General features: G+C 34.6%; 1 protein-coding gene across 1 annotated transcript; it reads right to left on the reverse strand.

The window, feature by feature from the left end:
* Window positions 1-22,670: 22,670 nt before the first annotated feature.
* On the reverse strand, window positions 22,671-22,943 carry LOC141519509 (small ribosomal subunit protein uS14-like). Its single transcript, XM_074231735.1, has one exon. It carries the CDS (start codon window positions 22,917-22,919, stop codon window positions 22,671-22,673), a length of 249 nt encoding a protein of 82 aa, XP_074087836.1. The 5' UTR covers window positions 22,920-22,943.
* Window positions 22,944-26,998: the final 4,055 nt, after the last annotated feature.

Below are 26,998 nucleotides of genomic sequence, written 5' to 3' on the forward strand. Positions count from 1 at the left end.
GAGATTGCTTTGAATGGGATTTCTCTTTCTAGCTCTTCCTTCTGTATCTTGCTGGGCATATATAGAAAAGTTGAGGATTTATGAGGGTTTATTTTATAAACTGCAACTTTGCTAAAATTGCTAATTATTTCAAGTAGTTTTTTGGATGATTTCATGGGATTCTCTAGGTATACCATGATATCTTCTGCAAAGAGTGAGTTTTGTCTCTTCCTTCCCAATTCTAATTCCTTCAATTTCTTTTTCATCTCTAATTGCTGAAGCTAACATTTCTAATAGATATTGAATAGTAGTGGTGATAGTGGGTATCCTTGTTTCACCCCTGATCATATCTGGAATGCCTCTAGCCTCTCCCCATTGAATATAATGCTTATTGATGGTTTCAGATAGATACTGCTAATTATTCTAAGGAACAGTCCTTTTATTCCTATACTCTCTATTGTTTTTAGTAGGAATGGATGCTGTATTTTGTCAAAAGCTTTTTCAGCATCTATTGATATGATTATATAATTTCTGATAGGTTTGTTGTTGAGATAATTCAGTATACTAAGTTTTCCTAATATTGAATCAACCCTGTGTTCCTAGGATAAATCCTACTTGATCATAATGTATTATCCCAGTGATAACTTGTAATCATTTTGCTAAGATTTTATTTAAGATTTTGCATCTATAGTCATTTGAGAGATACGTCTATAATTTTCTTTCTTTGTTTTAACTCTTCCTGGTTTAGGTATCAGCACCATATTGGTTTCATAGAAAGAGTTAGGTAGAGTTCCATTTTTCCCTATTTTCCCAAAGATTTTATATAGAATTGGAACCAATTGTTCCTTAAATGTTTGGTAGAATTCACTTGTGAATCCATCAGGCCCTGGAGATTTTTCTTAGGGAGTTCAATGATGGCTTGTTGAATTTCTTTTTCTGAGATAGGGTTGTTTAGATATTTAATCTCCTCTTCATTTAACCTGGGCAACTTATATTTTTTTAAATATTCATCCATTTCACTTAGATTATCAAATTTATTGGCATAGAGTTGTCAAAATAATTTTGAATTATTACTTTTATTTCCTCCTCATTGGTGGTGAGTTCACCTTTTTTCATGTATGATACTACCCATTTGGTTTTCTTCTTTTTTTTAATCAAATTGAGCAAAGGTTTATCAATTTTGGTTTTTTCATAAAACCAACTTTTGGTTTTATTTATTTATTCAATAATTTTTTGCTTTTGATTTTATTAATTTCTCCTTTAATTTTTAGAATTTCCAATTTGTTATTTAATTGGGGATTATTAATTTGTTCTTTCTCTAATTTTTTTAGTTGCTTGTTTAGTTCATTGATTTCCTCCTTCTCTAATTTATTCATGTAAGCATTTAAAGATATAATATATCCCCTGATAGCTGCTTTGAGTGAATCCCATTAGTTTGGTATGTTGTTTCATTATTATCACTAGGATAAAATGGTTAATTCTTTCTCTAATTTTTTTTTGTCCACTCATTCTTTAAAATGAGGTTATTCAGTTTCCAATTGTTTCGGGGGCTATATCTCCTTGGCCCAATATTGCATATGACTTTTATTGCATTGTGATCTGAAAAAGATGTATTCACTATTTCTGCCTTTCTGCATTAGATCATTAGGTTTTTATGTCTTAGTAAATGATCAATTTTTGTATAAGTTCCATGTACTGCAGAGAAAAAGGTAGATTCCTTTCCATCCCTGTCCAGTTTCCTCCACAAGTCTACCATCTCTAATTTTTCTGACAAATTATTTACCTCCTTAACTTCTTTCTTGTTTATTTTATGATTCAATTTATCTAGATCTGAGAATGGGAAGTTGAGGTCTCCCACTAGTTGAGTTTTGCTGTCTATGTCTTCCTGTAGTTCTTTCAGCTTCTCTTCTAAAAATTTGGATGCTATCCCAGTGGGTGTATATATATTCACTATTGAAATAACTTTATTGTCTATGGTACCTTTTAGGAGGATAAAAGTTTCCTTCCTTATCTCTTTAAACACTATCTATTTCTGCAGGTTCTTTCTCAGATATAAGGATTGGTACCCCTGCTTTTTTCACTTCAACTGAAGCAAAATATATTTAGCCCCAACCTTTTACCTTTACTCTATATGTATCTCTCTGCTTCAAATGAGTTTCTTGTAAGCAACATATTGTAGGATTCTGTTTTTTAATCCACTCTGCTATTCACTTACATTTTAAGGGAGAGTTCAACCCATTCACATTCAAAGTTATGGTTAGTAATTCTTTATTGCCCTCCATGCTATATTCCCTCTGTTTGTATTTTCCCCCTCCCCCCCTTATCCATATTCCCCGGTATTTTGTTTCTGAAAATATCACCCCCTTCAGTGTGTTTGCCATCCTATATTACCCCCTCCCCTTTCTTTCTCCTTTGCCTTTTCCCTTCCCTTCCTTTTGTTAGTTCCCCCTTTTTCCCCACTCCCCCACCCTTTCTATGTCCCCCTCCCCCTTTCCCTTTTTAATACTTGAAAGGTTAGATGTTTTTACATTAACTAAGTATGTGTAAATTGACTTTAAGCCAAGTCTGATGAGAAGAAGATTCAGGTGTTTCTCATCTCCTTCCTTCTTCCCCTCTATTACCATATGTATTTTGTACTTCTTAGAGTAATGAGATTTACCCCATTCAATCCCCTCCCTCCTTCTGTCTCCTTCCTGTCCCCCTTATTAAGGGGGTAGTGTTTTTTAGATCATTCTATCTGAGTCATAGAAAATTCTGAGTATCTGTCACTTCTAGCTAAGTTCATTCTATCTAAGAGAGTTAAAATTCTTGAGAGTTTTTAGAGTCTTTCAGCTCCTTCTTTACTCTAGAATTCAGCTTTGGGGAGGAAAGCATAACTAGATAATAGGATATCAGAAAACTCTTGTTTCCTTAGTGCTATTTACAATCTCCATTAGAAAAAAATAATCAAAGAAATAGTACTTTTCTATATTAATCATTTCTCTTTCTATGCAATGCAACTCTAAGCAATTTAAAGGCCAGCTAATACTAATTAATTCTGTGTAAACCAGTGATCATGATGCATATCTTTTTCACCCTTATTGGAAAGGAAATAGATATTATGAAGGCACTGTTGAGGAGGGAGGGCTTTTCAGGGAGAAGGGGCTTCATTTTTTCTTCATATCTTCATTTGGTATATAGCTAGAATCACTCACTCTCTATTGCCACTTGTGAGATGTAGACAGCTACACTAAATAAAATGTGAGCAGTGGGTATGTGTACAGGGGGAACAGAAAGCCAGGAGCAAGTGTTTGTGTTTGTGTGTGTGTGTGTGTGTGTGTGTGTGTGTGTGTGTGTGTGTGTGTATGTGTGTGTGTGTGCATGTCTGTGTATGTGTGTATGTGTGTGGGTTGGAAATTCCTGTGTAATTAGCCTGGAAAAGGAAGCTTGAATCAGATTGTAAAGGGTCTTCAATGTCAAAGGTGGAATTCCTCTTTTATCCTATCAGCAATAAGGAAGCCATTAAAGCTTCTCAAGCATGTGTGATGAACTTTAGGAATAGGAATTAGGTAGCTGTATGGTGGATACAAGAGGAGAAACTGAAGGCAAGGGGACCAATCAGGTAACTATTGCACTAGTCTATGTAGAAGTTATTAAGGGACTGAATGAGGGTGGTTTTGATGTGAATGTACTGAAGGGAATGTATGTGAGAGATAATGAAGAAGTAAAATTGACAAGACACTGAAGGTATGGTAAACCTTATACCTATTAGAATGCTTACTCTGACAGAAAATGGAAATAAGATATTTTGGAAGGGAATGTGGAAAAATTGAGACACTAATGCACTATTGGTCAAGTTGTGAACTGATCCAACCATTCTGGAGAGCAATTTTGAACTTTTCCAAAGGGCAATAAAACTGTGCATATCTTTTGATTCAGCTATGCCACTCCTGGATCTGTATCCCAAAGACATCATAAAAATGGGGAAAAGATACATATGTACAAGAATATTCATAGCAGCTCTTTGAGATGGCAAAAAATTGGAAACTAAGGAGATGTTCATCAATTGGGGAATAATAGAAAAAGTTGTAATGTATGAATATAATGAAAGAGTATTGCTCTATGAGCAGACAGATGTAAAAAAAACTGGAAAGAGTTACATGAACTCTGAGTGAATGAGTACATGAATGCTGAGTGAAGTGAGCAGAACCAGAAGAACATTGTATAATTTAACAGCATCATTGTACAATGATCAACAATAATAGACCTACCTCTTCTCAGCAAAGCAGTGACCAGAGAAAATTCTAAAAGATCTGCAATGGAAAATGCCATTCACATCTGGAGAAAGAATATGGAATCTGAATGCAGATCAAAGCATACTATTTTCATTTTTAAATTTTTTTTTCTTGTGGTTTTTCCCCTGTTGTTCTGATTCTTCTTTCACATAATGACTAATATGGAAATAGGTGTAACAGAATTATACATGTATAGCCCACATCAGATTACTTGGGTGGAGAGAAAATTTGCAAAAATGAATGCTGAAAATTATTTTAACATATAATTGGAAAAATTAATTAAGAAAGAAAGAGACAAAAGGACACTGAAGTTGATTGAATAATGAGGGGGGAGTAAATGGGATTGAAGAGTTGAGAAGCACTCTTTAGTGACCTTAAGGATAGTGGTACCCTTGACAGAAAGAAGGAAATTAGGAAGAAGTATAGATTTAAGGGAAAAGGTATTGATTTTCTTTTCAGATGTACTGAGTTTGAGTTGCCTATTGGACATCCTGATAAGTGTATTTAATAGGGGACTGGATTGGACCTCTGGAGAGATGGGGGGTGTATCTAGATTTGTGGAATCATCTTCAAAGAGATGATAATTGAATTGGTGGAAACTGATGACAATAGGAAAAGAAGTATAGAAAAGAAGAGAGAGCTTAGGGCAGAGCCCTGTGGTGCTCCCATGTAACAGGGGAAGTATACTGAGAAAGATTAGTTAGAAAGGTAGGAAGAATCAGTGCAACAACCAGGGACAATTTTGAGCTGTCTGCATTGGAGAATACCATCTGTATCCAGATAAAGAGCCGTGGAGTTTGAACAAATTTCAAGGACTATTCCATTTAATTTAGGGAAAAAAACAGATATCTTATTGTCTGATCTTGTTATCTCTTAGACTTTTAGTTTCTTCCTTAAGGATGTGATTTCTCTCTCATCACACTCAGTTTGGATCAACATGGAAACAAAACAAAGACTGACAGATTGCTTTCCATGGGGGTGGGAGGTGGGGGGAGGGAAGTAAGATTGGGAGAAAATTTTTAAAACTCAACTCAAATTAAAAAAAAAAGAAAGTTAGGAAGAAAACCACAACAGAATGGTGTCATGAAAACCAGGGAGGAAAAAATATTAGGTAAGTGCTTGATATACAGAGAAAGGAAAACAAATCAAACCAAAACAAAAGCAGTCACTATTCTCAAGGATCTACTACCAGTTTATTACAGAGCTCAACTGAATATGCTACCTAGTAAAAATAAGATATGTGACTTCAACTCCATTTTGGCTTGGCTTATTCTGGCATTTATTAGAGGCTCATTTTGAGCTCCTCAAATAAAAGTAGTATGAAGAACTTGAAAGAAGAGAAAAGATATAAATGAAAATAGATTAACATCCATGACCTTCAGAACTATGTCCACATTGAGGTATTGCTTCATTTGGGATATAGCTAGAATCACTCATTCTCTACTGTCACTACATACTTGTTAGATGTAGACAGAGACACTAAATAAAATGTGAGCAGTGGGTATTTCCAGGGTGTGAATGTAGGCTCTCCATGCTCAGACTGATGATTACATTTTTTTTCCTTGTATAGATTCAATATCTGATATCCTCCAGCATTCCTGATGCTGATGGGCTGAGTTCTCAATCAACATAAGGCTGCCAGCCATGGTTTAAAAATCTTTGAAGATCCTGAATAGCTGAGTTGATTTCTTTCCTGCCTCTTAGCTGTTCAAGTAAGAAAGTTGATGATATAAGGGGAGTGTTTGGCCATTTTCTATCCAAAGAAAACATGATTTGTGATTAACTCTTTGCCTCTTTATGTTTGTTCTTGTTTTAAGTGAAGAAGACTGGAGATGCTATGACCTTGTGAGCTTCAGAAAGGCCAGAAGAGTGAGTCACAAGAGTCTAGGAACTGAAATCTATGTTGGAATTTCCTGAAAGCAAGATGGGATGGTGCAAAGTCCTAGGCAACCTATCTGATCTAACTCAACAGTAGTAGCTATGTGAATTCATTAATTCATCACAGGCTAACAGTGTGTGTGTGTGTGGGGGGGATGTATTATCTATATCAAAAACATACCAAGTGTGTGTAGGGGGACCTTGAGCTAAAAACATTAGAGGAAAAACACTCTCAACCATTTAGGGGTCCACTCCAACTTTGCTCTGGGAGAGTAAAGTGCTATATCTGAAGTTATCTACCTATCTTTTTGTCTGTCTATCTACTAATATATATATATATATATTATATACTAATATATATGTACTATACTAATATATACTAATATATATGAAATATAGTGATAAATATACATATATGTTATATACACATATTTTATATATATATATATATATATATATATATATATATATATATATATATATATATATAAATACATACATATATGAAGCAGCTTGGCATGTGAGATAGAGTTCCAGTCATAGAAGACCTGGGTTCATGTTCTTTGACAGAGACTTGATAAACCTATAACATTATAATATGAATTCCTTGAGAACTCCTTAGGCTTCTTTATATCCCAAGCAATAATGCCTGACATATGACAAATGCCTAATAAATACATATGGACTTATTTTAATTTCTCACACTTTAGGCAACTCTCTAAGATTAAGGTTTCCTTCATCTCAGAGTCCCTGATACTAGTAATATTGCAATTTGAATGTCTAACCCTAATAGCATTTATATATGCTTGAAAAATGATACTACTTGCATGTGAGGACATCCTATTTATTAACTCCCCCCCAAATGAAAATGAAGTGTGTGTGTGTGTGTGTGTGTGTGTGTGTGTGTGTGTGTGAGAGAGAGAGAGAGAGAGAGAGAGAGAGAGAGAAATTGATTACAAATGGATGACTTGAAAGAAGGTGGGGAAATGAACTCCTCTTTGTGTAATCTTAAATGTCCAATGACTGGCTCTATCAGTTTGACATTTTTAAGCAGAGCTTTGCTAATCTGAGAAAAACCATATTTAACTACAAGAAGGGATGACTGGTATGAGATTCTACAGTCATGTTTCCTAGTTTTCCTTAACTGTTTTTCTTTTTTTATCAGAAAAGATAGTGAGAAAGGATGTGAGAACATTCTGAGGTATGGCATTCTTGAAAGCAAAGCAGTAGAAAAAATGGTGGCTGATATGTAATTATTATTATATCTCATGTCTGACAACCATCTTGAAGTATCCAGGTCTAATAGAGACTTCAAAAAACTTGAACTTAGAGTAGTAATGAACTCCTCAGATGTAGTTTGTCATATGACTCACCCATTGGCTGCTTATCCTGAGACATAATTGACTTGAAATTTTCCCAAACTGTTCTGCTTCTATATTTTACATTTATAATGATGGAATGTTGAAATAAAATCAGTGCTACATTGACACTGGGGGTGGAGAGTAGGGGGGGAAATCATATGGAAATCTCTCTCATTTCAGAAGTGCAGATATGAGAATTCTCAGCATGATTTGGTTCTATGCTCCTGGTCTCCGGTAGTGATAGTCAAAGGAAAAAGTAAGTTAGGCAATGAGTATTAACTGAGGGCCTGCTGCAGGGTGCAGGATACTTTTGGTATTTCCAAATAGAAAATCCATAGTTTGCATGTTCAAGTGGCTTGTTGCTTAGCTTGTGGTAAGTACACATTGAAACAGGAAAAACTAAAATTATTGACTCTTATTTGCTTGGCATAGTAATAGTAATAATAACTGGAGTTTATAAAGCATTTTAAATTTTATCAAAAATTTTAAATATGTTATCTTATTTAATGTTTTCAACAATCCTCTGAGATAGGTCCTCTCAAGAATCTTGTTTTACTGATGAGGAAACTGAAGCTATCAGAACTTAACAATTTGCCAATGTCATGCACTGAATAAGTATCTGAAACAGGATTGGAATTCAGAACTTCCTGCTTGTCCCATGGAATTATGTTGTTTGTTTTTGAAGAGGTCCAGTGACATCATGGGTTGTTGGCTTGATTTGTGTGTGAAATGGATTTAAGTCGGACAGAGTTGCATAAATTCATCATTCTTACTCCATCTTACAGAGTCATTGAAGTCCAGTAGCAAGACAGAAGTCAGGATGACTGGTGATGTCTTTGGGTGCAGTAGATGATTTTGGCATCCTAGAATATTTGACCAAGCTCTAAGCACTCCATAGTTTCCTGCTTCAGCCTCCTTCATGGCTACTGGTACAAAATTGAGTCCTTGATCTATTGTTTTACTAAAAGATTTAATCCTTCTCTGACCCCACCCCAATCCTTATACTATTGCCATAAAAATACCATGAACAAAACCCAGTGCTTATCTCAATGTACCACTGAGAAGATCATTTTGCAAACAGGACCAAGATTCTAGGAAGTGATCACTAAAGGAAAAATCCTCAGAATTGCAAGGGATATTGAGGTCGGTACAGAACAGAATATTGTAGCTTAATATTGCAGAAACTAGAAGAATCAGAGAGGGTTCCTCTATTGTTCTTAATGGTTGGAGTAATGGGATGAAGTATGGGACTTGGGATCAGATAGTTATTGCTGTTCAGTCATTTTCAGCTGTGTCTGATTGTTCATCCCATTTGGGGTTTTGTTGACAAAGATACTGGAGTAATTTGCCATTTCCTTCTCCAGGTCATTTTACAGATGAGGAAACTGAGGCAAATAGAGTTAAATGACTTTCTCAGAGTCATACAGATAATTCACACATCTAGATTCAAATTCTAGTTTTGCCCCTCATTAGCTGTGAAATCATGGGCAAGTTACTTAATCTCTCTCAGTCTCAGTTTCCCATATATAAAATGAAGATGCAGCAGTACTCACTTCAACTGGTTATTATGAGTCTTTAGTAAAGTAATGAAAAGGGGCAACTAGGTGGCACAGTGGATAGTGAACCAGCCTGGGAATCAGGAGGACCTGAGTTCAAAACCGACCTCAGACATTTAATAAGTACCTAGCTCTGTGTGACCTTGGGAAAGTCATTTAACCCCATTGCCTTGCAAAAACAAACAAAAAAATTAATAATGAATACAGGATATTCTGCTAAGATTAAATTCTTATATAAATTTCAAATATAATTTTTCCTGAGCCTGCACTACTTCTCAATCTCTACAAAAGCTAAAAGAAGGAATATGTGATGCTATCCCAGAAATCCAATTGCATACAATATTTGAAACTGAAATCTTCCATCATTGTTTTTCATCATAGTGCCTTCACAAAGGAATTATTTTAAAAATTGTTAGTTAAATTATTCCAGCTGCAATGTCATAAGGGCTTTTCATTTCATTCAACATATATTTATTAAATGTTTATTGCATGTGTGCCAGATGTTGAAGAACAAGATGGAAACATCATAGAGATTGTGATTCAAGGAGATTGTGATCCCTTAGGTGAAGGGATCCATTATCATGAGGCCATAGAATTAGAGTTGGGGAGGAGCTAAATAGTAATCTAGTTCAATCATGTCATTTTATGGATGAGGAACTGATACCCATGGACAAGCTACAGCTACAAAACTAATACATACACACATATACACACATAAACATAATATAACACATATATGAACAGATACAGAACAGGCACACACAGTATCATACATCTACATACAATTTTCTTACCATGCATATGTATGCGTATACACACATGTGTAGATGCATATGTAGATATTCATGGATGCACATATCCATAACTTATTTGTGTGCTCAGACACCCATGAATCATTATATGTGTATATGGTATATATATATATATTACACATATATTACATATATACACACATGATACACAATATTTATTATGTTTTGTCTTTCTCTCAAAAGAAGTCTTTTGAAGGGTTTAAGTGGAACATGACTAAGGGAAGATGAAAGCTAAATTTATTGTGTTGTATTAGTTATCTCACATCACCAGCTTCAAGTCAGCTAAATGAAAAAAAAATCCCTGGAAAGCTTCAATGATAGAGCCTTTCCTCTGAGATTATCTCTATTTTCTCCCATATTTACATAGGAGACAAGGAGAGAGAACATTTCAGCTATGGGGGGGACTGACTGCCAGTAGCGGGGAAAAAAGGAACTGGAGATATTGAGTTTAAGATATCAACAGGACATTCAGTTTGACATGTCCAATAGGCAGAAAAAGCTAAGAATACATTATCTCTCAGTATATTTTATACCTCATAGCTTATATGAATGATTATATTGAAAGATTTTAGAACTAGAAGAGACATTTGACATGAACCCTTCATTTTGCTGATGAGAAAATTGAGACTTAGTGAGGTTATGGACTTACTAAAATTTAAGTAGGTCCTCTGATTTATGATTCAAAGCTATATCATACTGTTTCTCATAACCAGGTATTTATTAAATATCAACTATGTTCATGAGTCAGAACTAGTGTTAAAATGCTTTTTATATGGAATAGGGATAAGAAAGCTTGCCTTAGGATCAGAAAACTTGAGTTTCAGTGAAAAGTCTAACATTTCTGATCAGAGGACATCTTGGGAGAATAAATGAATGAAAAATGTTTATAAAGAAGTATTTATGATACTTATAATATATAATAACCCCAGGCTGGGATTTAACTATTAACCCCCCCCCCCAATATTCTAATGGGGAACCTAACACAGGGAGTGGCAATCAAAAAAAATGTGTTTCTAGGACTGAAAAGTCATAGAGTGGAGCCACAGGACCACTGATTTATGGGTGTTCTCTAGGGATTGTTGGTTGGTTGTTGTCCTTGCTTCTTGGAGAGAATACCATTATATTGGGGTTTGACTGTGATAGATAAGAACAATACAAGCTTGGGAAAGTCTACCACAGGTCTCAAATAGATCAAATCAACATTTTGAGAGGAGATGTCTCAAGGAATAGTAGTTTTTATTTGATTTCTGTCCCTAGAATTAGATGTGGAAGAAGGGAGGGGCATGGTGTATTAGAAAGATCAGAGCATACTAGGAGAATAGAAAAGGCCTTGAGGTCTAGGGACTATATTTTCCATTCCCCCCCCCCCCTTTGTATCTCTAGGTCCTGGCTTCCACATTAGCAGTACTTAATAAATAATGGTTACATAGGATTGCATCTCAATGAGCCTCCTTGTTCCTCATTTGTAAAAGAGAGAGATAACAATACATTATCTATGTTATAGGTTTGTTGCAAGAAAAGTGTCTTATAAGCTGTGAAACATTGCATAATTGTAAGTCATGATTATCTTTGTTACTATGATTGGTAATCACCTTCTTTTTGGTTTGACTTTGGCAAGCCCAAAGGCATCCTAGGAATTTCTTTTAAACACAATTTCCTCACCCTAGCAAGGCTAGGCTGCCACTTGATCACACAGAGAATATTGGGGGTTATGTCCCTTGATTTGAAAATCATCCTGCTGGCAAGAGAAGCTTTATTGACTTCAATGTAAGTTAAAAGCTAGAGCCATTAATTATTTAGTATCCAGATGAAGGTCAATGCTGTCACCTTTGCTCCAGATACCAAAGGAGCTGACATCTTGTATTTAGACATGAATGTGCAGAAATGTGAGATATTTCAGAAGCAAACCAGATAAAGAAGAAAGGCAGAGAGTGTGCTTGGATAATTATGAATTCGAATAGTCATTTCTTCTGGGTCATTTCCAGACTATGCTATGGCATAGACTCCTCTTTCCTTTTCTTTTTGGTTGTTCTTTGTGGGATTCCCAACCTTACTGAAAACTAAGCTCCTTATATTTGGTTTGTCTTGCTTGTATTTGTATTACTATCACTTAGCATAATAGCAGCTTCCTGATAAAAAGAACTTTATCATTCTAGATAAAGGACAGAGCCTTAGGTGATACATTTTGCATCTGTAAGGAAGTTTGGGGGGGTGAGCTTGACTGAATTATAATATACAGTAGAATTCACAGTGACATATGCTTGAGTTATATTGATTCATTATCTATACATTATTTATTGGGAACAGTATTTTCATTCAGGTAAGTACTTGCCTTCATGTTTACATGGTTCACTAGAAGTCAGAAATTAAATGAGGCCCTGAGAAGATTACTAATGATGTGAGTTACACAGGTTTTAGGAAAAGTTATAAAGTTTATATTTCATATATTTCATATATTCCCAACTTCCCTTCTATGCATGTCTATTTATTTTTACTTTACACCCCAGACACAAAATGTCTATGTTTCTCTGTGGCTAACCAAAGCTTTCTTTGTGACACTACTTTCTGGGTTATACTATTTATTCTTCAGTGTTTATTCCCCTCCCCTCAACTCTCATTCAAACTATTCCTAATACTGAAAGGGTTCTATAACTGGAAAAAACACTCACTTGAGAGTCAAATTTATATCATATTATATATAATAATATACCACCACAATAAATTAAAAAATAATTAAACCACCATTATATATTTCTGTTTAATTCTGAGCTTCTATTACGTTTCAGATATAGCATGGACAGTATATACAAGATTTGGAGTCTGGAAGTAAATTCAGATTCTGCCTCTGACATTCATTACCTCCAGTCAGGCCATTTAAACTCTGCCTGCCTTAGGCAGGACTTAAACAGTAAGTCATAAATCAATTGTTACTCTGCTCTGCCTCAGTAACATACCCATAAGAAAATATATATTAATTTGTAAATTTAAGAATTATTTTTAAAATAGTGAAATTAGTCTGCAACTATTAGAGTAAAAATAAAGTATATTATTGATCTGCCATGTGGTTTTTTTATTAATGATTTCTCCCAGCTTACTTAAGTACCAATTTAAATCTTGAACAATTTCTTCATCTGCAGAAGAATCAGATAAATGATTTGAAATGATCCATGACAAGTTCCTTTGACATGTGCTTCTGATTGTTAAAGGGAACACAGAGTTTGTGGCAGCTTTGAGAAACCTTTCAATTTGAAATTATTTGTTACTGAAGGCATAGGAAAAGCTGCCATGCTTCTTATTGTAGCGATTAATTTTGATAGAGACATAGATTAAAGTGTATACAATTTATTTCTTTTTCTTTTTACTGCCATTGTATGTTTATAGGGTTTTTAATTTTAGTAATATAAAAATAGCACAATTAGTTGTAATAATTAGTGCATTAGCACATGCTAATTAAAAGTATATATATATATATATGCATTTGGTATGAATGAATATGTCATTTTTATACTTTATCAGATCTAGGGAAAGGGATAAATTTATGACAAACAAGAATTAGAGCACATTATAAACTGCAAAATGAATGATTTTAACTATATTAAATTAAACAGTTTTGCACTAAAAAAATCAATGTTGCCAAAATTAGAAGGAAAGCAGGAAGCTGGGAAACAATCTTAATAACTGATAAAGGTCTCATTTCTAAAATATATATATATAGGACTGCGTCAAATTTATAATGTTGCAAGTCATTCCTCAATTGATATATGGTCAAAGGATATGACTAGACAGTTTTAAAAGAAATTAAAGCTATAAATAATCATACTGAAAAATGCTCCAAATCATTATTGATTAGAGAAATACAAATTAAAACAACTCAGATGTATTACCTCATACCTATCAGATTGGCTAAGATAACAAAATGATCAATACTGAAGTGTCTGTGGGAGGATTGGGATTTTAATGCATTGCTGGTGGAGCTGTGAATTGATCCATCCATTATGGAGAACAAGATGGAACTATGCCAAAAGTACAATAAAACTGTTCATCAGCAATTCCCATTCTAGGCCTATACCCAGAAGAAATCATAAAAAATGGGAAAAGTCTCACATGTTCCAAAATATTCATAGCAGCTCTTTTTTGGGGAATGGTTAAACTAGTTATGGTACATGAATATTATGGAATACTATTGTTCTAAATGAAACCATAAATAGTCAATTCTAGAGAAGGATGGAAGGAATTACAGGATCTGATGCTGAGTAAAGGGAGCCAAACCAAGACAACAATGTACACATTAATAAAAACATTGTGAGATGAACAACCTTGATGGAAGCAGCTCCTCTCAGCAGTTCAGAGAGCTAGGACAACTGTATTAGACCAGTCATGGACAATGTTATACCCATCCAGAAGAAGAAAAACAAAACAAAACAAAACAAAACAAAACAAAACAAAATCCTTCTGAATCTGAGGATTCTATATTCACTTTTTAAGAAAATATCTCATGTATTTCTTTCCCTTATTCCTAATTCCTCATAACAAAAATGGCTAACCTGTAAACATGCTTAACACACACACACACACACACACACACACACACACATATATATATATATATATATATATGTAAGTACAGTATTAACCTATTTGCTGTTTGCTGCTTAAGGGGAGAGGAGTGCGCGAGGCTGGTGGAAAGAAATTTTGTAACTTTGAAATATGCATAGGCATATGGATGAATGTTTAAAAAATTCATAACATGTATTTGGAAAAGTAAAGCATTAATAAATTTTTTTTAAAAAGATATTCACTTTTCTTAGAGTTTCTCATAATCTAATTTCAGTCTATTTTTTTTTTTTTTTTGGATAGAGAACTGATTAGAAAGAATCAGAAAGAAATGGTACTTTCAGCTACTGGTTGTATGACTCTGGGCAAGTCAACTTCTCTGTCCCAGGCAACTTTCTAAGACTATATATGATAGAGAAAGTGAAGATATACATTGATAAGCATTATTTCTCACCAGAGGTTCTCAACATTGATGTGATTACAGATCTATTCAAATAAAACTGAACAAAATACAAAACCAAAGCACCCAACATTCTATAAATAGGTATTTGGCTTTTGACTGTATATCTCTTAAATGTTATTTACAATTTCATTTTTATGTTGTAAAATGTCATATGAAAATACAGGAAAAAATCCATTTTTGCTTAATTTGACCTTGATGATAACAATGATGGTTGTGGTGGTCATTATGATCATTGACATATGTAGTCTTTTTTTTGTGGAAAATTCTTAATTAAGTTAAAGAGAAAAGTAAAAGAAATAACAATGAACTAGGGTTAGTCTCATTTTTTTTTCCCTTGTGGAAATGTGAATAAACATTTCAGCTTTTTTCCTTCAATAATAATAAAACCAACAGACTTACAATGCTCTAATCTTGGTTGATAGATGTTTCCTCAAATAATCAATCAGTGGCCTCTTTTTGGTAGTATTTAGATTTTACAAAGTTGAATTTTTAAAACCTTTCCACTGGCTCATATTCCTATCCATGTGTTCCCAGTTTTTCAAGAAATGCAAATAGAAGGCTATTTAAATTTGAGTAATGCTATAATTTGCTTTATAAAAAGTTTGATTTATGTTTTGTTTTTACTTTATATTAACAGATTACCCTCATACTCTTAGGTCTTTTATAACCAAGTTAAACATTTAAGTGAAACTTATAACTTCACCTGAAAATGCATAAAAATTCCACATGACACTATTAAAACCCCTTAAAAGAAATTTATTTTTTCTTCCTGTTACTTCCCCTAAATTTTGAAGAAAATAGAAGGGAAAAAGCACATTCCTTGTAATGAATTTGTATAACTAAACAAAATAATTTCCCCTTTAGACTATATACAAAAATATACATGTCTTACTTGGCATCCTAAATCTAACTGTTACTTCTTTGTCAGAAGGTAGATAGTGTATTTCATCTGTACTCAGTATTCAAGAATGGTCATTAAATTGAGCATAGTCCTTTAAACTTTCAAAGTTGTTTGCATTTACAGTCCTGTTGTAATTATATAAATTTTTCTGTTTATAATTATATAAATTATATTCTATGTAATTTATATAATTATATATTATCAACTTCCAAACTATATAACTATTTTAAAAAATCATAATTTCTTTGGAATCTGTTAACAAACAGCAACCAATTGAATTGAAGAATTATTGATCTGATTTTATCAAAATTACCAGTCATCAGCCATCTAATTGATCTCATAATTTTAATTATTTTATAGACAGTAAGATTTGTCATTCAGATCTAGTTCTCAGTGAGTGCTCAACTATGCTATCCTCAGAAAAGGCTTACCTGGTTGTTATCATAATTAATTTTGTATGTCTTACAGAGATACCCTACTTTTATATGTCCCTATGAAACATGGTCTCCCCCCAAAAAAACACTTACTATTTCTTAATGGCTTTGAAGTTAATCATTCAAAATGAACAAGCATGTAGGGTTTCTTAAGGCAACTTCCACTGATAAATGGAGTTTGTATAATTCCATTGAATAAATGAAATTCCTATCAGTGTTGGGGAAAAAAAAATCACCCAACAAGTAATACCAAAACCCTTTCAAAATAATTATTTCTAACCAATTTTATTTCCTGCATGATATCAGCACTTCAGATTTCTTATTTCGCATTCTCCAATGGAGCAGAATACAGTTGATGGTCTGCTTTGCCTTTTTTTGTGTTTATTTGTTTCACAGGCTACATTTAGGGGAACAAACCACCATGCCTGATTTAAAGTTGAAAGTTATTCTACACAGCATTCCCATCCCACTGTGAGTCAAGAGCTAAACCAGATTGCTTCCCCCCTTGTTCTTCTCAGAAATCTGTTTTCCCCCCAAAGTGAGATAACTTAAATGATGCAAATAAAGCCATTTGTGTGCAGTGCAAGGAAAGTTCAACCAGTGGGGGGATAGATAAGTAATCGAAGAACTATTTCCATGATGTGATCTTTTATAAAAAGGAACTCAACCATAAAATTGCTAGGAAAGAAAATGATAATGGTTGATGGGACCATTGTTGAAGTTGAAATACTTGACAAAGGTCCATGGTTATTCCCAGAATTTCTGAGAATATCCTTATACTTCAAAAATCATCCAAGTATTAAAAAAAAAGTTGATCTGTAATAAAATTCAGAAAGTTTCAAGGGCTCATCATTTGCGTCAAAATGGAAAGTGCATTTCAAAGTTTTACCTAGATTTAGTCTGCAAATCAAAATGAACACACACACACACACACACACACACACACACACATATATTTCTCACAACTCTATCAGACAGTTTTTTGGAGATCAGTCACTGAAAATGTATTCAGAACAATCTATCAAGCAGGGAGGTAATATTATACAATGATGGATTTGGAATCAGAAAAGCCAAGTTCAAATCCCAGCTTTGTTATTGTATGAATGTTATGCACTTTGTGACTGTGGATAAGTGAATTTACTTTTCCTGGCTTCAGTTTCCTCATTTATAAAATTAAGCAGTTGGATTATATGATCTCAAAATTTACCTTTCTGTTCAATCCTGCCTTAGAAACTTACTAGCTGTGGGACCTTGGGCAAGTCACTTGACCCTGCTTGTCTCAGTTTCCTCAACTGCAATATGAGTGAAAGTAGGAAATGGAAAACATTCCATTATCTTTGCCAAGAAAATCCCATATGGAGTCATTATTGTTTTTCATTCTTCATTTTCAAAGAGGATTGATGACATCAGAGAATGAAGTCTTGACTTGGGCATGAATTGTTTTAAATGAAGCAGAGTTGAGTAATGTCAACTTCACTTCTTCCAGAGTCCATGGGATCATGAATAATTGGACACAACTGAAATGATTGAACAAAAAATAAATAACATCTAGAGTTTTTTGATATTGTGTTGCTAGATATAAAATTCCAGATAAATCTGAAAATAACATGTAGAGAATTCTAAAAGTGGGGTCTTAGAAAGAAATGTTATAATGATATTTTTACTGTCAATAAGTGTTTAATTTTGCAAGGTAACCCATATCAAATTGTTTATTCCCCTCTTGGTATCCTGTCTATAATTTGTGGTTTGAGGTTGTAGTCAAATGAATGTGACAGCAAAATATTTTTATAGTGATTATCTCAAATTTCATTCAGTTATTTTTTATTAAAAAACAAATTAGGAAAGCATACAGTGATTTGTAATTATCATATTAAAAGTGACATATACTGAGAGCAAGATTGAAAGATGTCCAATTTTCTGTATATAATGAAATGACTTTTCAATCAACTATTAACAATCTTAATAATTATCCTCAATGCTTTCTCATATAGTAATTTGCGTATCATATAATCTTTGCCTTACAGAACCTTTTGCCCAGCTCACTGAATGCTTGGAGTTAAAACATCCCCAGATTTTCTTTTGCTACTGATTCCAAGTGTCCCAATAAAAGTATTTTCATCAGTGACTGATTTCTACCAATTCCAAGATAAACCTTAGGCTACTTTTCACAACATTTCAGATCAGTTATCTGCTTCTTTTCCTTTTATTTTACATAAAGGAGAAAGTGGATTACTTCCATTTGGCTTGGCAAAGACTGGAAGAATGATATTATAACCACCCCTTTTATACATATGCACTCTTTCCTGTGATTCATTGTTTATTTACTTGCCTAATTCTCTTCCCCTAGCTTCTTATCTTTTAGTATAAAGATTATTGTAACCATATACACAGGTCACTAAAAATAGATTGAATTGCAGATAGTTATTATATATTTACATTTTTCTGTATTTGCACTTTGGTACTTAAATAAAATTTGTTGGTATGTGTTTCCCCAAAGTTGTGATTATTATCATTTCATATCTTCTCTCTTTCAACTTCCAAATTTTATCCAATTATTGTTAATGGATATTGGTTAAAAAAATGGGGTAGCTTTAGATGATGTAGTGGATAGAGCATCAGTTCAGATGTCAGGAAGACCTATGTTCAAATCCAGTCTCAGACAGAGACTAGCTGTGTGGCCCTGGGCAAGTCAACACTGATTTCCAACAACAGCAACAATAACAATAACAACAACAATAATAATAATAATAATAATTGTAAATAAGAAAACAAACAAACCTGAAATTGTAAATGAATATTGATTATTTCATATTTATTCAGTTAGATCCAGGCTCATCCCTAGATCCTTTAGTCTTCTGATTTAGGTGAAGGTTTAGAGAAGATAATGAATAAAAGGGGCTCCTTTTCAAATGGTATTAGTAAAGTTAGAGTCTGATATTTAAAGGGAATCCATTGATAGTGGATTTCAATAGGACTCCTTTAGCAGAAGGCTTTTAAAATGCTTTTTAATAAAATTTAATCAAGGTAATGCCTTGAGTTAGATTTGTTGCTTACAGAGTTGCAGGCTCTTGTAGTAAACATGTACTAAAAGAAGTCAATAACTTTCTTCCTCTCAAGTAACATGCATTTTGAGGCATGAAGGAAAGAAGAAGCTCCAGTATAAAGATAAGTGAGAGAGAGAGAGAGAGAGAGAGAGAGAGAGAGAGAGAGAGAGAGAGAGAGTGTGTGTGTGTGTGTGTGTGTTTGAGAGAGAGAGAGAGAGAGAGAGAGAGAGAGGGAGAGTGAGTGCATGAGAACACAAGCAGACATAGATAGGAGTCAGTTTGAAAAGTATTTGCTAAGGCATACATGGACTAGGACATATGCCTGTGCTAAAGTCTTCAGCATACTCTCAACCCAGGAAGGAAAAGAGCAAGTCCCAAATGGAGATAGAAATTCAGTAATTCTTAGAGTCTGAGTGACATAGGAACTTCAAGCTGAAGTTAAATATAAATGGGGATGATAAACTAACAATTGGGCAATGGAAAACCAAAACAGGCTTGCTCTTTACTACTATTGTGAGTCTTGGAGCCTCTATAGTATAGGATATGTGTGTGTGTGTGTGTGTGTGTGTGTGTGTGTGTGTGTGTGTGTGTGTGTTTTGGGGGGAAGTAGGGAAGGAAAAGTGATTCTCTAGCAAAGGATAGCATGAGTCATGTGGGATAGCCTTTAGGAAATGGAGAAGAGTTTCTTTTCGTCTACATAAAAATCTTTGATGTGAGTCCTTCTTATATTATTTTTCATTAACTTTTCCCCATGTTCTATACCTATATTACCCTGACCACTTGCTGAAAGAGATTGTTGCCCTTTTGGAGAAGCAAAAACAGTGAGATACTAAAAGTCTCAAGGCTTCCCTGGGTGAAGACATGAGGTGAAGAAATTTTCAAAATGATTCAGATCTTTAAATCTTCAGAATTTCCTTATGTGGGGAAATGAGATAAAAATATTTTGAGAGAGATACTCCCCAGTCCTTTCCTCTTCCAATCATGCCACGATGATACTATTAAAAGATTTGCTCAGACACCAGAGCAGGTTTAAACATCATTGGGTATATTCAGTGATCAAACAAGACCAATAATAAAGGTATTTCTGTCATATGATACTTCTGTCAGTTTTTGATAGTTCACTGGTTAAATTTCTCCATTATTATAGATAGCAAAACAAGGTTTATATGTGTGCTCTTCTGCCTTTACAACTTTTATTTCCTTTGGTGAATTCTTTGAGGTGCATCAGGGTTCCTGTGTGACAGTTTGAGAAATGTGTCTTTGTAGTCTATTTGCACTATTTTCTAAGTACATCAGAGTTGATGCACATTTTACTCTGAGCAAATATTATAAATGGAACATTGACTACAATGGCCCTCACTACCTAAAAAAACCAGTTGTTAGATTTCATCCCACCCCTAGGTAATAGGGTTTTGGGGTATCCAAGCTCTCTACAAATGGCTCCAGTTTCAAGTGATAACTAATCTTAAGAATGGTGGTATCCAGGAGCAGCTAGGTGGTAAAGTGGATAGAGTACTGGTCCTGGAGTCAGGAGGTCTTGTGTTCAAATCTGATCTCAGACATAATGTTTGCCTAACTGTGTGATCTTAGGCAAGTCACATAACCCTAATGCGTTAAATAAATAATAAAAAAGAATAAGGGCATCCCCATTCTATTTAGCCACTAAAATTTACTTTTAAAATGTTTACATAAAGAATATTTCTGCAATAGATTTGTCCCTTACTCTTTAGCAAAGTGCTATCACCTTCCCCTTTAACTCTCTTCTAAGTGTTTGGGAAATGAAGAATCTACTTTTGCAAGATGATAGAAGCAGTTTACCAATGTTCTTAGATTTTCTCATCCCTAGACCTTGTTTGGGTCATAGCTAGGCTGATCCCTACATTTCATTGGGGATTTAATTGAAAGGAAAGGAGGTGACAGATTCTTCCTTTTCTCCATTCAGAGACCTTAGTGCTATTATTCCAAAGCTTTGTAGCAGCTTAAGATATGTATATATATATATATACATATATATATATGACAAGGATACTCATTAATTCTATTTACTTGGTTGTTGATAGCATATGTTTTCATAAAACCAGACTAATGTTAATCTCTTTAGTACCATACTTCATAGAATGCCTCCTGTTCAGAGTTAATAGAAGATATAAATCAGTAACTTTAATAAATAGAATAGGGTCTATATATGTAAGATCTTCTTTATGACAGGTATATTAGTCACAATGAGATAGATATCCTCAAGTTTACACAAAGTAAATACAGTCCAGGGTATTTTAGCACTGATCTTTTTTCTTTCCTCTAACCTGTGCCTTACCTACTCCCTATGATCCATTTCTCCATCCCTCTGGTCTATATGACAACAATAAAATATAATGGAGAGAATTATAGGTTTTCAATTATGAGAGTTTTGTGGCTTCTGACTGAGAAGGGTCTAGAACCTCTGACATAGGTGAGCTCAAGAATATAGGAAATGGCTAGTTATTGACTGTTGATCAGCATCATCCAAATTCTTTGTTCTTTTTCCCCAATTTCTCATGAATCTTACAGAACCAGATTTAAATATAATTGGGAAATGTTTTAGCAAAAATATAAAATTACAGAATAGACAGTGTTAATTTATGATTTTCTAAGTTAATATGTGTCCTGGAAGGGACCTGTTCCTTTGAACTTGTCATAACTTGTCATATGTATGTCATACATGTGAACTTGTCATATGTATCCAAGGATATATACAAAAAGGAGAAACATGATGATGGGATATATGAAACACACAAGGAAAATCAGTTATAGATCCTCAGATTTGCATTACTTTATAAGAAAGTGATCTCACTGGGTGTTGCCCCTTACCATCCTTTCAAAGAAAGTGGCTTCTCAAATAGGGTATAGGGTGAATCTTACAAACAATAACTCAGTTTCTTTTCTATTTGCCTTTGTCTATTTTCTACTAGTCCCAGCAGGAGAGAGCTTTGCAGCTACCTGTTGCACTGATAGCTCACCTTCACTAACTTCTAAAAATATAGCACCAAAAATACTATAGTGCTATAAGAGCATATTTATTGGACTTTATTGTTACTTGTCCCTCATTCTTTTTTTTAGGTTTTTGCAAAGCAAATGGGGTTAAGTGGCTTGCCCAAGGCCACACAGCTAGGTAATTATAATTATTAAGTGTCTGAGACCTGATTTGAACCCAGGTACTCCTGACTCCAGGGCCGGTGTTTTATCCACTGTGTCACCTAACCGCCCCCTTGTCCTTCATTCTTTTTTTTTTTAATACCTTATTTTTAATTTTCACATAATTTGTTGAAGGGTCAATAAGTTCACACTAAATTTTAGTCATAACTAAGATGACCTTTTAAAATTATATATACAGATTAGCATAGCAGGCACAATGGAATCGATCTTCAGGTGGGTAGATCAAATAGTTGTACAGAATGAAATCCAATGGTGGCCACTGATAGAGTAATTAATGAAGCAGAGGTCTGGAAATACGACGTAGTCCAACTTGATGAAGCCGATGTCCTTTGCATACTGCTGGAAGCACTGGAGGCACATGTTCAGGCCATACTTGCGGATCAGGCCGTGGCGGTTGGAACAGACGCGGCACGACCGAGACCCCTGGCAGAATTTACGAGGGTGGCTCCAGTACAGCTGCTGGTGACCCATGGCGCCACTGCCAAAGACACGACACAAAAGGAAGGGAAGAGTTCATGAATGTGCTCTTCAAGCCCCGGCCCGACCTCCTTGTCCTTCATTGTTGAAGAAGACCGTGACATCAGGGAGGTAATGCCATGACAGGAACATGAAGTGGATTTGGATGAGGGGTTGCTGTGCTGTCACCAGTCTCATTTTCTCCTCCAGAACCATCTGGATTCAGTGGCCAGTTATGAATCAGGATGACAGGAGATGGCCCTGGGATGTGAGGCAATGAGGATTAAGGGACTTGCCCTAGGTCACACAGCTGGTAAGTGACAAATGACTGAGGCTGAATTTGAACTCCCGTCTTCCTGACTCCAATGTCAGTGCACTATCCCACTGCCTCATCTATCTGCCCTGTTGGGTCTAAATGCAATTCATAGGGGAATCTTTAAATCATTTAAACATAAATCATCATTTATATAACACTTTGCAAATATTCTCACATTTTATCTATTCAATAGATAATAGATTTTATCTATTCTAGCAATAGCATAGATTTTATCTATTCAATAGATAAGGAAACAGACAGAAAGAAGTCTACCACTGAAATAGTGTCTGAAGCTAAATTTGAACTCAGGTCTTCCTGATTCTAGATACAAATTCTACTTACTTTATCCACTGCATACCTGGCTGCCACTGTAGGAATAAATAACCCTGTCATGGTGTTCTTTGTGAATGAAGTATAAGCAAAATCAAAGCCCCAGAAGTACACCATTATGGCGCTGCAGTATTTTTGGTACTGTATTTCAGAAGTTAGTAAAGGTGAGGTATGAGTGCAGCAGGTAGCTGCTTATGACTTCTAATTGTGGTGAGGATGAGGATCAGGTTGAGGATGAGGATGTCTGTCCTTCATTCTCAAAGAAGATGACATCAGGGAGGTGATGCCATGACAAGCACATGAAATGGATTTGAATGAGGGGGGATGCTGTGCTAAGTCACTAGCTTCACTTTCTCTTTGGAGTTATCTGGGTCCAATGGCCAGATATGAATCAGGATGACAGGAAATGTCCTTCGATGTGAAGCAATTAGAGTTAAGTGATTTGTCCAAGTCACACAGCTTGTAAGAGTCAAGTCTCTGAGGCTAGATCTGAACTCGGGTCCTCCTGATTTCAGGGTTAGCACTCTAGCCACTGCACCACCTAGCTCTACTCTAAATGAAAGGACCCCATATCATCTAGTGTATTTGAACAGAGAAAATAAGTTATGGTATGAACCTTTATTATGTAGGGCATGACTCTTTTTGCTCTTATGTCTCAATACCATCACTACTTAGACCCTTAGTTTTATGCTGTGCCTCAAGACCTTCATCAGCATGTAACGAAGCTCAATATATTAGATTTCCTCTGAAGACATACTTGGGGAATGCCAATATTGGCTTATGGGAATTCTAACTCAGATGAAAGGTTACCCCATGGGTAATGAGGTGCCTCAGAACTACACAATTCTCCTTCATGGAAATCTCATCTGATTCTCTTTCCCTACTTAATATTAGGAGTATGAATGGCAGCTTAGGTACACTGATAGAGGCAAGTTTCATTTTAGTTATCCTGGGAAACTGAGGGAAGTTGGAAGTGAGAGATAGCTTGCCAGCATCATTGGTAATAACCACTATCTCCTGGCTGTGGTAACATGCAGACGATTAGAAGAATAAGAATTGGAGTGGAATGTGATTCTGCTAGAGAGCTATACACCCACCCATATTGGACCTAGGATCCTCAGAGGTCACTGCAAATGATCTACTATATTGTATAGAGAGAGTTATTTTTAAGAGACCTAGAGTCTTGAGCAAAGATTCAAAATAAGTTAGCAATGAAAGGGATTCTTTTTAAATTAATTAATACATATTATATATGCACATGTATATTATTAAGTTGCAAAATTTCCTTTCACCCTCCCTTTCCACTCCCCTCCCCTCAGCAGCGAAGAATCAGGATAGCATTTTACATACATATTTTTTTTTGATAAACATGCTTACAGTTTAGTTATTTTCCATATGAGGAATTAGGATTAAGGCAAAGAGATACATAAGAGATAATTTTTATAAGTGTTCATCAGATTCTGAAGGGTTGGGTTTTTTTGTGATTTGTTTTGTTTTCAAAACATAGGTGGTGTAATACAGGTTGTCTGAGCTCTCAAGTGCTCAGAGGAACTGCTTTCATCAAGGTTGTTCATCTTATAATGTTGCTGTTAATATGTACATTGTTTTTCTGGGTTCTACTTCCTTTGCTCAGCATCAGATCCCATACATCATTCCATGCTTCTCTAAAGTCCAACCATTTATGTTATCTTTTATAACAATAGTATTTCATGGTAGTCATGTACCATACCTTGTTTAGCTATTTCTCAATTGATGGGCGTCCCCTAAATTTCCAATTCTTCGCCACTACAAAAAGAGCTGCTATGAATATTTTGGAATGTGTAGGACTTTTTCCATTTTTTATAATTTCTTCTGGATATAGACCTAGAATTGGAATTGCTGGGTCAAAAGTAAGATCAGTTTTATGCCTCTTTGAAGATAGTTCCAAATGGCTCTCCACAAAGGTTGAATACATTCACAACTCCACCAACAATATATCATTGTCCCAATTCTTCCACAATTACTCCAACATTGATCATTTTCCCTTTGTCTCATCTTGACCAATCTGATAGATGTGAGGTGATACCTCATTGCTGTTTTAAATTGCATTTCTCCAATCAACAATGATTTGGAGCATTTTTTCCTATAATTATATATAGCTTTAATTTCTTCATTTGAAAACTCTGTTCATTTCCTTTGACCCTTTATCAATTAGGGAATGATGTATAACTTTATAAATTTGATATAGTTCTCTATATATTTTTAGAAATGAGAACTTTATCAGAACTCCTAATTGTGAAGATTGCTTCCCAGCTTTATGCTTTCCTTCTAATTTTGGTGGCATTTATTTTATTAGTGAGTACAAAAGCTTTTTAATTTAATATAGTCAAAATCATTCATTTTGCAGTTTTTAATGTGTTCTAATTCTTATTATAAATTTATCTCCCTTTCCAAAGATCCGATAGATGAGTATTTCTTGGTCTACTAATTTATCTATGTTGTCCCTGTTTATGTCTAAATTCTGTGCTCATTTTGACCTTATTTTGGTATAAGGTGTGAGATGTGGGTCTATGCCTAGATTTTCCATAATATTTTCCAGTTTTCAGAAAAATTTTTGTCAAATAGTGAGTTCTTATCTTAGAAGCTAAAGTCTTTTGGTTTGTCAAATAGTAGATTGTTGAAATAATTTATTATCGTTTCTTTTTAACCTATCCTAATCCATTGAGCCATTACTCTTATTTCTTAACCAGTAACAGGCAGTTTTGATGACTGCTGCAATATAGTATAGTTTTAGATCTGGTAGAACTAGGCCACCTTCCTTTACATTTTTTTTTCATCAGTTCCCTTGCTATTCTTGCCCTTTTGTTGCTCCCGATGAATTTTGTTACTATTTTGTCTAGCTCAGTAAAGTAATTATTTGATAGTTTAACTGGTATGGCACTGAATAAGTAATTTAATTTGTGTAGAATTTTTATATTTGATAGTTTCTACTAATCATTTTTGTAAGGTTTTGAATTTTACAATTGTTCTCCCACCCTCACTTCCCTCCCCCCACATCCCTACACCCCCACAGAAGACAGTCTAATAATCTTTACATTGTATCCATACTATTCTTTGATCAAATTTAAATGTCCTGAGAGAAACATGAGGACAAAATAAAATATTAGAGAGAGCAAAATTATGTAGTACATAAGACAATTTTTTTTTTTTTGCCTTATGTATTAGGCTATATTAGACCAAAAGTCTTTGGTCTTTGTTTAAATTCCACAGGTCTTTCTCTGGATACAGATGGTGTTCTCCATCACAGATACCCCAAAATTGTCCCTGATTGTTGCACTGATGGAATGTGCAGGTCCATTAAGGTTGATCATCACACCCATGTGGCTGTTAGGATATATAATGTTCTTCTGGTTCTTCTCATCTTGCTTGGCATCAGTTCATACAAGTCTTTCTAGGCTTCTCTAAAATC

The sequence above is a fragment of the Macrotis lagotis genome, chromosome 1 (assembly GCF_037893015.1).
Source record: "Macrotis lagotis isolate mMagLag1 chromosome 1, bilby.v1.9.chrom.fasta, whole genome shotgun sequence".
NCBI lineage: Eukaryota > Metazoa > Chordata > Mammalia > Peramelemorphia > Peramelidae > Macrotis > Macrotis lagotis.